This window comes from Amaranthus tricolor, chromosome 7 (genome assembly GCF_026212465.1).
Source record: "Amaranthus tricolor cultivar Red isolate AtriRed21 chromosome 7, ASM2621246v1, whole genome shotgun sequence".
Classification (NCBI taxonomy): domain Eukaryota; kingdom Viridiplantae; phylum Streptophyta; class Magnoliopsida; order Caryophyllales; family Amaranthaceae; genus Amaranthus; species Amaranthus tricolor.
This window is the reverse complement of record NC_080053.1, coordinates 31,832,086-31,845,467: the sequence shown is the minus strand read 5'-3', so window position 1 is coordinate 31,845,467 and position 13,382 is coordinate 31,832,086. Positions and strand designations below refer to the sequence as shown.

At 31.1% G+C, this 13,382-nt stretch overlaps 1 protein-coding gene across 2 annotated transcripts; it reads right to left on the bottom strand.

Annotated features, from left to right (window-relative positions):
- Positions 1-27: 27 nt before the first annotated feature.
- On the bottom strand, positions 28-12,084 carry LOC130818057 (protein PIN-LIKES 6). 2 transcript variants are annotated; one of them, XR_009043917.1, is made up of 12 exons: positions 11,906-12,078; positions 11,512-11,802; positions 11,336-11,415; positions 11,099-11,223; positions 7,858-7,979; positions 6,347-6,538; positions 5,763-5,837; positions 1,767-1,867; positions 1,382-1,434; positions 1,116-1,304; positions 351-930; positions 28-265 (listed from the first exon to the last, which is right to left on the bottom strand). XR_009043917.1 is itself a non-coding variant. In XM_057684084.1 (11 exons), exons 2-11 carry the CDS (start codon positions 11,692-11,694, stop codon positions 809-811), a joined length of 1,242 nt encoding a protein of 413 aa, XP_057540067.1. In that variant the 5' UTR covers positions 11,695-11,802; positions 11,906-12,084; the 3' UTR covers positions 28-808. The 2 variants fall into 2 exon arrangements, 1 of the variants encoding a protein (XP_057540067.1); XM_057684084.1 differs by having other exon boundaries at positions 28-930; positions 11,906-12,084.
- Positions 12,085-13,382: the final 1,298 nt, after the last annotated feature.

The following is a 13,382-nucleotide window of genomic DNA, read 5'->3' as shown; positions in this document are numbered from 1 at the left end:
TTAGGAGCTAAGACATAAATTCTACCCAAGATAAAAAGCTCTAGATGGCACGGAATACTGGAATTGAATTTAGTTGGAAGACAAAAGCAAGAAATCCCAAAAATCATCTTCAGTGGATTTTAAATTTTCATATTATAAGTAATACAAAAGTAACATGAATAGAAGATTTTAGTACGAATTGATCTAGCAATCGAAGGCTTTTGCTCAGGAATTCAATGATCATTCTCCATTTCTCCCTCATCCTATAGTCAGAATTCTCCTCACCCTAAATCAAAAAAAATAAAATAAAATTAGTGAGAAGAATATCTCATATTATATAATTGTTACATTAGAATGGACCGATGGCCGACCTTCATCCAAACTTAACTCCACCACTGCTTCGAAAGAGATGAGATGATCTTATCGAGTATGCAGTATGCACAGCAAATTATTTATCAAGACATGTATGAACTACACAAAACAGCTTCTCCCAAATCATTTGGAAGAATACTTTAGGTAAAATAAGGTTTAGAACCTAAATGTTTCTCACTAGTACACCCACAGTCAACAGCTATGTACACGAACACAACCCTTGCCCCCTCCCCCCTGTTTTCTATTACCACAACCGAACTTTGAATTATGACTATGCAAGGAACATGTATAACAATCCTCAAGTTTATAGTTCCATATGGCGCTGTACAGCCTCAAATAACTATAGCTTCTGCTTGTCAAGTTCAGAACTTGACCATTTTGATCCATTTCATCCAAATAAAATTCAATTATGACCTTAACAAGCAAAAGTTCATCCGGCATAGAGAGCCGTCTATTTTTAGAAGAGAATGTGGATGTATAGCACAATCCATCCAGCCATTGAAATAATTGCAAAAATATGAACCCAAAACAGTATTGCAGCAGATTCCTTTCCACATCCTCTTAAGTTTGCAACAGCACCTACATAGAATACAAATTCATTACTTAATCAATTTCAATCATTAAAAAGGGCAACAGGAAGCTTTAGCGTCACTAGATTGAAAATCTGCAACAATCAGATGAGTCAGAAGCTTGAACTCAAGCACTCAAGTACACAACATTAACAACATTAAGACCTTCCAGGGAAAGAATCCATCATAAAGTACCTGAAAGCACAGATGTGGGCATTGAGTACTGGAGCAGCAGCACAAATTTGAACATTTTGTCACCAGCAGGAAGGAATCCTAGCTTATCAGCCAGAGTCACAATGCCAAGCCCCGATGGTGGTACTAAAACCAACCGCCCAAAAATAATTGCAGCAGTTGTTTTAAGCCCTAATTTTGAGCTACCAGGCCCTGCAATTATTATAAAGTTTCAGTTCTGATTGACCAATTCCTCAGCAACATACAACACCTTCAACAAGTAAACTTACCATCCACAAGATTTCCTCCCAATGCCAACAAAATACAAGGTATCATAGCCTCCCTGACATACAAAATTATACATCAGAACTTAGAGAGAAGTGTAGCATAGCCTTGAATACTTCATTTGCAGCAACATTTTAAGTTATCAGATGGACTTATTACAATATTAATTTACTTGACACCTTTATAGTGGTCAATGTATTTTTCCATGTTATGTCCTTCCATTCCATACACGGTACCAAATAAAGTACAAGTTCAAGCCATGACATTTTGATAAGAGAAATAAAGAGAAGGAAAACAAATTATGAACGAACTTAATCCAAAATGATATGTTGACATTTATTAAATTATTTAATGCCCTTCAAATATAAGAGATAAAAAAACGAAGTTTACCCAAGAATCATGCAGCTGTCCGTGAAAAAATATAGTGGAGCATCACTTGTAAAGATTAAACGCTTCAAGAATGGAACACATCCAAATATCATTGCCAGTACCTGCAGAAAAAAAATTCAAAATTCAATATCATGATGGAAGGAATAAACTAAGTAAATTATTATGAAAAGAAATGTAAAAATCCTTAATTAGAAAGGTATGGAACCATAGGATAAAAATACAATAAGGGTCGTGTTCGCGGTAATGAAAGCGTGATGCGATATAGGGAGTGATGCGGTTCTCGTAACACAAATATCAATCAAATCATAAGATATCCCTTGATACGGCTCAATACGCGGCTTTTTACACCTTTACAACACGGTAAATATCCATTCATTTGTTTTGAAAAGCTTTACAATGCGGTCAATGCAATACAACCTTATTTTTACACTATGAATTGGAAAGTATTGTATTAGTCTGTACAATGGAAAAGCAAAAAGGATAATGATATTTTTTCATTCAAAAGCAAGAGTTTGCAATTATATCCATTCTCAATGGAGCAAAAGAGTTAACGTTCTTTGATTTTGAATAATAATGTCCTATAGTATTATGACTCAGAAAATCATGCGTACTCATTATTTATGTGAATTTGTAAATAATGCTTGCAAAAAGACAATCAAATGAAACCTTCTTGCGATTATTACAAGGGTAATGTTGTGTACATCTGACCCTCATATTTTGCCTAAGCAAGAGCCACTTGGTATTCAGGTAATGGTTTTTCTATAGCAAATAGTAAGACTTTTCAATTATCATCAATGTAAGCTCCACTTAGTTGCACAATGTTGGACCTATCAAATTTTCATTTGGCCTAAAATTATAGGTTAGAACTCGAAAATGACCAAACCTTAAAAACTAGGTCAAACCCGACCGTACGTATTTTTGATTGCAGTGGCATGCACTCTATTTTTAGTTGATTTTTGTATTTTTAGGTTATGTTTATTTGTTCAAGCCTATATATTAATCCTTTTTTATAAATGTTTTATAATAACCAAAAAAGCATATTATTTTATTATAGGAGTAGTTTTTAGTAATAAAAATGTATTTCTTATGAAAATTTTTTAAAGAAAGATTTGTTTTAGATGTTAAATTAAATACAATTGTATGTCGATTTCAAAATATGAGAACTTGACGAGAACATTCCACTTTCCACAACAACATTCCACTATCCCAATGTTTATTAATTGGCTCCCACCTAGGGTGGGGTATAAGGGTCGAATGAATGTACACAACTTTACCCTTATTAGTGATAACACTAATGAGGTTATTTCCGATTGACTATTGGTAGCAAACACCGCGTGAAACTTCACATAAAAAAGAAGCACATATGATATAAATAAGAAATGAAAACTGACAAGAACGATTAAAATAATTTATTTTATATTTTTATATTAAAACTTCTATAATAATGCGTTAATATTTGAGTTTTTTTATACTATAAGTAATATTTCCCCTACCTCTCCACCAAATCAAATGGCAACCATTACTCAAAGGAGTTGAAGACATGATTAATATTGCAGTTTATTAATATCTATTCATGAGATTAATGAAGAATAAACTCTAATAATTCCCAACTTTAATAGCTCCTACCTCACCAGTTTCTTTATATTAATTAATATTATGATTCTTTTCTTCCCCATTCCCTTTCGTACTCTAATTCACGCTAAATCTAAGGTTGGTGCTGATTTTGATGATCCTATATGTGATCTAACCTTTCAAATCTATTATACTTGACCTTTACACAACCCTTTATGTATGAAGGCAAATTTTCTTATTCATGGAAGCTCCCAACGATTGTTGTAAATAATGGTGTAGAACTTTACAGTGTAATATTTTAGTTATTGCAAGACATAGAAAAGAAAATATAAACATAAATTTGAGAAGTATAAAGTTAAAATGACACAAGATCTACGAGATTTAGTCAACTGTGACCTACATCGACAAAGGCACAGCGATAGATTGCTCAATATCATTCAAAGAAGAGACAAAAGAAATTGAAAAACAAGAGAAGATAAATAAAGAGCCCTCAGATTTCGAGTATTGTAGGGTTTCTAAAACTATTGTTGAGGATTTGTGGCCTAGCTGCCTACTGCATGAGTTACACTCCCATGGCTCCAATTCATCATGCTAAACTAGGCTTTGTAATAATGTGAGTGTTGTGCACTCCTCAATCCACCAATGCACTAAACATGACGAGATAGATATACATTTAGTAAACAAAGGCCTCTCCTTTGTTCTTGGAATTTAGCTACATTTTTAACATTCTTTGTCTTCTCGTTTCAATTGCGGGGTGTAAAGATAAAAAATATGTTAAAAATTAGTTTCTATAGTTTCATAATTGAGTAGTCTAGGATTTCATAAATATTATGGTGTACCCAATAATAGCCCCTCTCTCTCTATATATATATATGAAGAAGTTTAAGTGAGAACCATCCTTATATGAGAACCGTGAGAATCAATCTGTCTGACAAAAAAGTGTTACTTTCTTACTAAAAAAATGTTACTTTTAGGCAAAAAAATATTACTTTTTTCTAAAAACGAAGATGATACTTTTAGACAAAAAAGTGTTATTTTAAGAAAAAAAACTCACAATAAAGTGTTACTTTTAACATAAAAAGGTGTTACTTTTCGAAAATAATGTGTTACTTTGTATATACGTATTTTTTTAAAGTAACACTTTTTTAGCTAAAAAGTACCAGATTTTTTTTAAAACAAAAGTAACATTTTTTTGTCCAAAAGTAACACCTTTTCTGTGAAAAAGTAACACATTTTTATCCGAGAGATTGGTTCTCACGGTTCTCATATAAGCTTGGTTGTCACTGGAACTTGATCCTATATATATATATATATATATATATATATATATATATATATATATATATATATATATATATATGGTCAAGTTCCAGTGACAACCAAGCTTATATGAGAACCGTGAGAACCAATCTCTCCGAAAAACTTTTTCACAGAAAAGGTGTTACTTTTGGACAAAAAAAGTTACTTTTGTTTTTAAAAAAATCTGGTACTTTTTAGCCGAAAAAGTGTATTTTTCTCGAAAAGTAACACCTTTTTATGTAAAAAGTAACACCTTATTGTGAGTTCTTTTTCAAAAATTTTTTCTTAAAGTAACATTTTTTTGCTTAAAGTAACACTTTTTTAGTAAAAAAATAACACTTTTTTGTTAAGCAGATTGGTTCTCACGGTTCTCATATAAGGATGGTTCTCACTAGAACTTCTTCATATATATATATATATATATATATATATATATATATATATATATATATATATATATATATATATATATAAACTAAAACTGAGCCTCCTTTGAGGTACTTTCACAATCTAGCTCAAACATAAATAACCTTGTCAGAGAACTAAATTTGCAAGTTTCAAACAAGTTTTTTGGCTGAAGGAGGCATTCAAATGTGCATTGATAAACGTACACGTATGCATTTGTAAATTGTAAATAACACATAACTTTTTTTGTCCATTCTATCACAAAAACAATTCTTTAATTATTGCTCCAGAACTAGCCAAGTTCTAAGCTTCCACTGAACTATATCTCTTTAACAACAAAACACATTTTCATGTTGATTTGGAACATTCTGGAGCATAAACATGACAATGTTCGATAATCAAGCCATGCTCTTTTCTTCATTTTTTTTCTTATGTTGCTGTAGCAGGTGGTATATAATATGAAAGTGCAGCAGTTCCAGTTTAAAAATGCACCAGTTTTAATTCGCAAATTAGCTGTACGTGCAAAAGCACATGCTATTATTTTTGCTGAACCATAGAATGCAATATACTTTAACATTTAACATATGAGACGAAAAGGCAGTAGCAGCCTGCCAACCACTTCAGCCTCAGCTATCTAATATTAATGCACTAGAAAGACTACACAATTGCAAGTTGCAAACCGAAAAGTTAATATTAGCCAGTAAATAAGAAAAAACTTACAGAAGCTATGATAGGAGGTTGAATGAGTTGTTTCAGCTTAAGCTTGTCATATACGAACATCAAGAATTCCTTGATCTACAATACAGCACAACTTAAAGCTTAGTATAATAGAGGTACGACAGCTTAAAAACAATATTCTTAAGCATATGCACCTCTAGACAAGTTGACATGTAATAGAATGAACCTAGTGTATGAGACTATGAGCAGTAAGATAATACTGTATCATCATGGGACCACACCACAGAGTCCAAGTTGAAGAGACATGAAACTTGTTATACTTTTCTTGTGACTGTATTCTGAAAGATGGGACTACAAATCATTCGGATATGATTGACCATACAGTGAACCCTCACAAGATTTGAAGCCAACTTCTAGTTAGCCATACGACAAAAAAGCAGTATTCTGATAAGTATAACAACATATGACCCGTGGAATACGATCAGCGAAGTATAGGTGAAGCAAAGACTTTGTAAATGAGGAAATTGTAAAGACTTCGCTTCTTCGTCAAGAACAGTCACCAAGTTTAATTCAACAGAAAATGAGCTATAAATTAGTAACTATTAGAAAAGAACAAAGAGTCTTGCCTTTCCTTTATTCGACACATTTGATATGTTCGACCCTGGATCTTGAGATAGTAAAGGAACTTGTTCCGGAGCTGTAGTTCTATTGTGTGATTGATTTTTGATAGGAAGAGGTCCGCCTTCAACATCAAAGGTACCTTCAGGAGGGGGTGCTAGCATTTGGAATACAAATGTATACAGAACAATTGCACCTACCTGGCAGACAAAAAGGACAGGCTCAAACTTATGAGCTAAAAATCATGTTGAAACGAAATAAGTCGTACTCGGAAGCAATACCACATCATAACTTCACTATGATGAAGAGCGAGATAAGTAAAGCTGAAGGGAGCATGGATGGTTAGCATGTAACACAAGCAAGACTAGTGACCATTATTTATATCAAACCATTAATATTAGTGAAGGCTTCTAACACTTGTTTGTTTTGTCCAACTTTTATATCATATTAAATACAAGCTATAACAATTATACAAGAAAAGATGCATATATACTCTTTGTCAAACAAAATCAATATGGTTTGTATTATAGAACTCACTAAATGATTCTCTTTTCTTAAATCATGTGCTAGCATCCAACAAATCGTACGAAAGTGCAAAATTCAAAATGGATTCTTTTTGTACGTTTCTAGTAACATTAACAAAACCTCCATGGACGATTTCGTAGACACTGCGACTTACTCCTAAGTGTCCATTTAAATCACCTTAAATATACAACTTCTCGATCATACAGAGACATGTTCCTTTATAAAGTGATCATGTTAGGTCTGTGATCAAGCAAATACGTAGGGAACCCTTATTATCTTGTCTTGGCCGACATAGGCATACGTATTTACGACGACTGATGATATTATTGATTGATAATTGTGGTGGATATTGTGTACCCTTACTTGATCATTTTGGTTCGACGCTTTCTATTGTTTTGTTTTAGGTGACATGTATCAACACACGTGGCGGAATTTTGTTAGCAACGATTTTAAAACATCTATATTGTTGATTCATTAGTCCTTTGGACAAGTATGATTTGTTGGAAATCTTTAGAGTTTGATTACCTAGACACGTCGGACCGCTGAAAAAGACATGTGGCAGCCTATGTCTATGCATACATTATTATGACATCTTGAGTTACTCCCTCCTATCCACTATTATGGTCCCATTTGATTTTTAAACGTTTGCAAATGAACATATTTAATCGTAAATATCTCAAATTGTGTTTAATTAAAATTTGTTAAATATTGAAGTAAAAGTTACATCGAAATGAATCAAACAAAATCTCATTTAACTATGTTTTGACTTATAGATTAAGAATAAAATACAAATTAAGAGTGATCAATGAATAGTATCAAAAATATCAAATAGAACAATAATAGTGAATAGGAGAGGGTATTATTTTATTTAGTTTGCTTTATTAAATTATCAAAAATAATAGATTGGTAGAAACCCAGAGTGTAACCACAGGAACTTGATCATTGAAAAACATGGCAGTTCAAGCATTAGTTGGGCAAAAAAGGAAAAACATACCCATTGACCAAATGAAATATATGCGGTTCCATCTCGGCTGCACTTGTCTGAATCCCCAAAAGGATTAGATTGATCTCTACACAAAGCAGCAATCAAGACAAGAGGTACATTGCCAATGTTTCCTGCAGAAAAGCAAAGAGTTAATCACAAATCACAACTGACGACATAAAGAGGCAGAGATGTATTTTAGGCACCAGCATATAAATACGCTGAGTTACATAGGACTCATTAATCATTATACTTGCTACATTATAGTTATTCCACTCTTTATCGTTCAAGCTTATTTTATATATTGCAATTAATATGTAAGAACAAATATAGTCAAGTGGCATTTTAAATCATCTAATTGCGTATTTTAATAATAACTAGGTGATCACCCGTGCTAAAGCATGAGACATAATTTAGAAATTATTATGCATGAATAATATAATCGTTACAAATAGATAAAAGTTAAGGAAGAAAACTACGGATAATAATTTTTAAAAAATCACAACAATAAAAATTGAATAATAAATAACAATATTTACACATCATTGGAACATAATTGTCGATTACTCATCCTAAGCATGAGCTATTTAATAATCACTATATGTAAGATGTATGTATGTAATAATAGTTGATTACCCGTGTTAAACACGATATACAAAAATTCATTTTATCAAAAATTGAATAGATTATAAATACTCCAACGTATGTAATGGAGTAGATACACAAGATACATGCTTATTTTGCTTTGTAGACCAAACAACTTATACAAATGAATATAAAGAATACTTGTAAGATAAGGAAAATATATTCTTGAACAACCCAAAACACAAAGCTTCTCTCTCCTTTCGACGTTCGAACATAAATTCAATTTCTTATCAATTTTCAACTTATCTTTTAATCAAATCTTTCCTTGAGATACCTTAAACTCCTATACCATATTTAGTTTTTAACAATTCTAATTCTTCAAATTCAACTATACTTATAACATACTCCCTTCATTTACCCAATTTAGTTTTTAGCATTATTTATAACACTCATAATTTAAATCATTTCAAATATATAAATTACATCAAAGTCAATTGTGATCTTAATTGATTCATTACAATGCAATTTATTAATATCAACTTTTCATAATTTTTAATTATGCACAATAAAATGCATTAGGACATCAATTAATATATTTGAAAATGGGCACAAACCAAGTGAGACAAAGATAGTAAAGTCAACATATCATATCATACAATATACTAAAGAAAGATCTCTTAATTTTAAATGACACTTTTTCAATCACTGAGTGATTGGCGAAATATAATTAACTTAAGTTGTTGATATATTTAATGAATTTCCACATAGTAATATTTTTGTAAAGAATTTCAAACGTAGCAAAATTATCAAATTACAATTTTATCTCATTTGCCTTCCTCTTTACTAGGAGGACTTTTCTTTTGAATGTGACATTTATTTTCAGGTGCTGATAAATAGAAATGGTGTATGAAATTCATAATCTTGCAAATGACAACATTTATACACCTTCACTTTGCTACCCACCTTATTTGAATAGCTTTAAGCCTTTGAGTTATCCATTTCTTATTTATTTTTGTTTGACCTCTTTTATCTTTGCTTCGCAATAGAAGAAAACTATTTTTGCAATAAGCCACTTACTCGATAAGTTATTTATCAACCTCATTTAGTAAACCATTTAGTATATAGAATGATGACTAATTTATTTTAATTGATTCATTACAATACAATTTATTAATATCGATTTTTATAATTTTTAATTATGCACAATAAATTGCATTAGACATCGATTAATATATTTGAAAATGTGCACAAACCAAGTGAGACAAAGATAGTAAAGTCATCATATCATATCATACAATATACTAAAGAAAGATCCCTTAATTTTAAATGACACTTTTTCAATCACTGAGTACCAGGCGAAATATAATTAACTTAAGTTGTTGATATATTAAAATGAATTTCCACATAGCAATATTAATAAATGTAAAGAAGAATTTCAAATGTAGCATAATTATCAAATTACAATTTTATCTCCTTTGCCTTTCTCTTTTCTAGGACTTTTCTTTTAAACGCAACATTTATTTCCAAGTGCTGATAAATAGGAATGGTGTATGAAATTCATAATCTTGCAAATGACGAGATTTTATACACCTTCACTTTGCTGCTCACCTTATTTAAGCCTTTGAGTTACCCATTTCATTTTTATAATAATGTTTATTTATTTTTCTTTGACCTCTTTTGTCTTTGCTTCGCAATACAAGACAACTATTTTTGCAATTAGCCACTTACTCGATAAAGTTATTCATAAACCTCATTTAGTAAACATAATACTCCCTCCGAACCAATTTAGTTGTCCCATTTCCTTATTTGGCAAAGTCCTTTTAGTTGTCCCATTTCTATTTTTGTCAATCTTTTTTTACCTAAATATCCTTAGTTCACACAAGTAATTACAAATATACCCCCATGTACCTTACTTACCCAACTACCCTTCATTACTTACCCTTTTCTACTTACCCTTTACTACTTAACCTTTTTAATGGACCCCACACAATCCTTAATAACCGTGCCCAAGCAAATGGGACATCTAAATTGATTCGGAGAGAGTATTATATAGAATGATGACTAATAATATAATATACAGTATAAATAAAGAGACATACTCAATTTAGAGCTAGAAAATGTCACACTAATTTGTAGCAATATATAGATGATAAATATTAAATAGAAAATTTATTTTCAATCTTACTGAAATCACATATAAGATTCCAATGCATATAAAGGGAAAAAAAACTTATTTTCAATCTTACTAAAATCACATATAATATTCCAACGCATATAAAGATATAAATCTCCTTAATCTTAAATAGTCAAAATTATTGCAATTGTATGCATTAATGTATAGTAATTTTGTCATGAAAGCTACAATAAAGTTATAAGAACGTGTATGTGAGAAGCTAATTTGAGGGGGAAAAATTTTTACCAGAGGATAACACATGTCATTAGGTGGTCTTTGCTTTAATATATAGAATGATATCCTTTTATAATATTTGGTTATGCATAATTCAATATATAAATGATCAAAATAAGTATTGAGTTGCGCAAAAGTCTAAATGTAGCATAATGGACCAAGAAGTATATAATTAATAGATGTACATCAACAAACGAGCAGGAAAAGAAACAGTCCAGGGGTCAGAAATAAGATTTTTCTTCTAAAAATGAGAAGTAATACCAATTCCAATATGTATAATAGTGAACTTAAAGAATGGGTATGGAGGGCGCACAATAGTTGCAACGATTAGGCCAATGAGTGATCCTGAAATCGTGGCTAGAACAACGTTGAAGGGGATGAACCACCTGCAAAAACAAATCACTTTCGATTAATAATTGTACTAGGTGATTTTATTTGTAAATTTTGAAGTTATCCGAATGAAGTACTATTAAGTATTAAGAATGGAATGTAACCAACCATTCAAGCATTTTCTGGAGAGTAATAGCTTGCCCTAATTGGGAGAAAATCAAACAGGGGAGAAGCAGAGTAAAAACCAGCTGCAATTTCAAAAATCAAACCCGGTAAATAGTAAGATTGAGTTTTTTTTTTTGGGTAATAAAAAAATAATTAAAAAAGCAGAAAATGAAACGGACCCCATTGAGCAATTTGCGGCCGTTGGCAGGGAGGATGTTGACATACTTAGAGGCCATAAGAAAGCCGAGGAAGCACATGGTAAAGACCTTAGCAATGGGGAGGATCGCGATTTTGATGGTGGAAAAGAGTGACTGACCACCTCCTTCCGTCCCCATCAAGACTTGTGCCAACATTCTCAACATGGAATATTTGCAATTTCAGAAAGAAAATGAATTAACCTGGTGACTGGACTGATTGGGTTTGGAGACAAATTTAGTTATAATAATTCTCGGTAAATAAGTACTCCGGTCCTAATCCATAGAAAAAATAAAAAATAATTAAAAAAATTATAAATAAACATAAATAAAATAAAATAAGTAGAGCGGAGAAAGAATCGAACAAGCAGCTACCTACCTGTTTGAAAGAACGAGAGGAATTAGGAGAGATCTGTAGAGAGATAGAAAGAGAAAGTCGATCGGAGAAAAGGAGGAAGAAGATGAAGATTCAGGAGAATCAGAATCCTCCGTTTCTCTTTTTCCCTTCTCACTTGTCTGTTTTGTGCTGTGTAGTTTCAATTCTTAAATAAGATCGGTGAGACTAAATCTATTAGAATTGGAACATATACATTTAGTCTATTAATATAATTACATAATTTTAATTTTATAGTAATTCGTTTTAGATGAGATCGTCTTATTATTAATTGGACTCATATATTTAATATATATTTTTAATTAATTACTATAAAATTATAAATAATTATTTTAATACTCCTATATTAAATATATGTATATAATATATATAAATTAATCAAATAAAAATAGTATCAAAAAGTCGTCTCATTTCAAAAGTGTGTAGTTACTTAGTGTAAATTATAAATGGCTCTTCATTTGAATAGAAAACAACTCTTACTAATTCATCAGAAAAAAAAAAGACAAAATTGATGAAAGAGACCTTACAGATAGAGACAAAGTTGATTTATTAGCCAGGTTGATCCTGCTGCTTCCTTAAGCCTCACTGCCTCAGCCTGGAAATGTCTCAAAATGTTGAATTATGTGGAGGTGGCCTTGTGTATTATTCAAGAGTCGAGTAAACTCGTACTTCCTCCGAAATATTTGCACTCTACTAAAATATTATTATCAATAGTATTTATAGTGGAATCATACATTATACTAAAAAGCATGAAAAATTTCAATATAACTAAAGTATTTGTCAAATAGAATTCATTTATTGGCTAAAGAAAAATGATATGACCTTTGATCTTAACCAATTATTAAAGTATCTTTAACTAGCATTTATTTATAGTTAAATTGAGTAATTAGAGAATATAATATATTGCATAAAATATTGTTGAAAATTTTTTAAATTATGGAGATAATTTATACATATACTTGTCAAAATTGAGTGTTTCTATAGCCTAATATTTCTAGTTTTATTTTTTTAACATCATATGTTTATATATAAAGATGCTAAAAAATCGTGCATTGCACGGGTTTCTACACTAGTGAAGTATATTTCTTTTGCATGGTACACACAGATTTTAATTTTTATCGACCCTGGAGATAGACAAGGATCCAAGATCCCACTCCGACCCTATCAACCCTATTAAACTCTATCATTTTATAAGGATAAGGGTCTATTTTTTTGGACCCTATGGGTCTGCATTCAAAAAAATATTTTTAAGGCTTCGGGTTCAGATAGACTTAAACCCAACCTTTTGACCCATTTTTTATACTTTTAGGGGGTGTTTGGTATGGAAAGAGAAAATGTAAGGGAAAGAGAATTAATAAAGAGGGGTAAAAGTAAAAATAATGGTTATGGTTATATGTTGTTTGGTATAACAATGTAGGGGAAACACTTGTTTACGTTTCCCTTACTTATTTTTTGGTTTGTC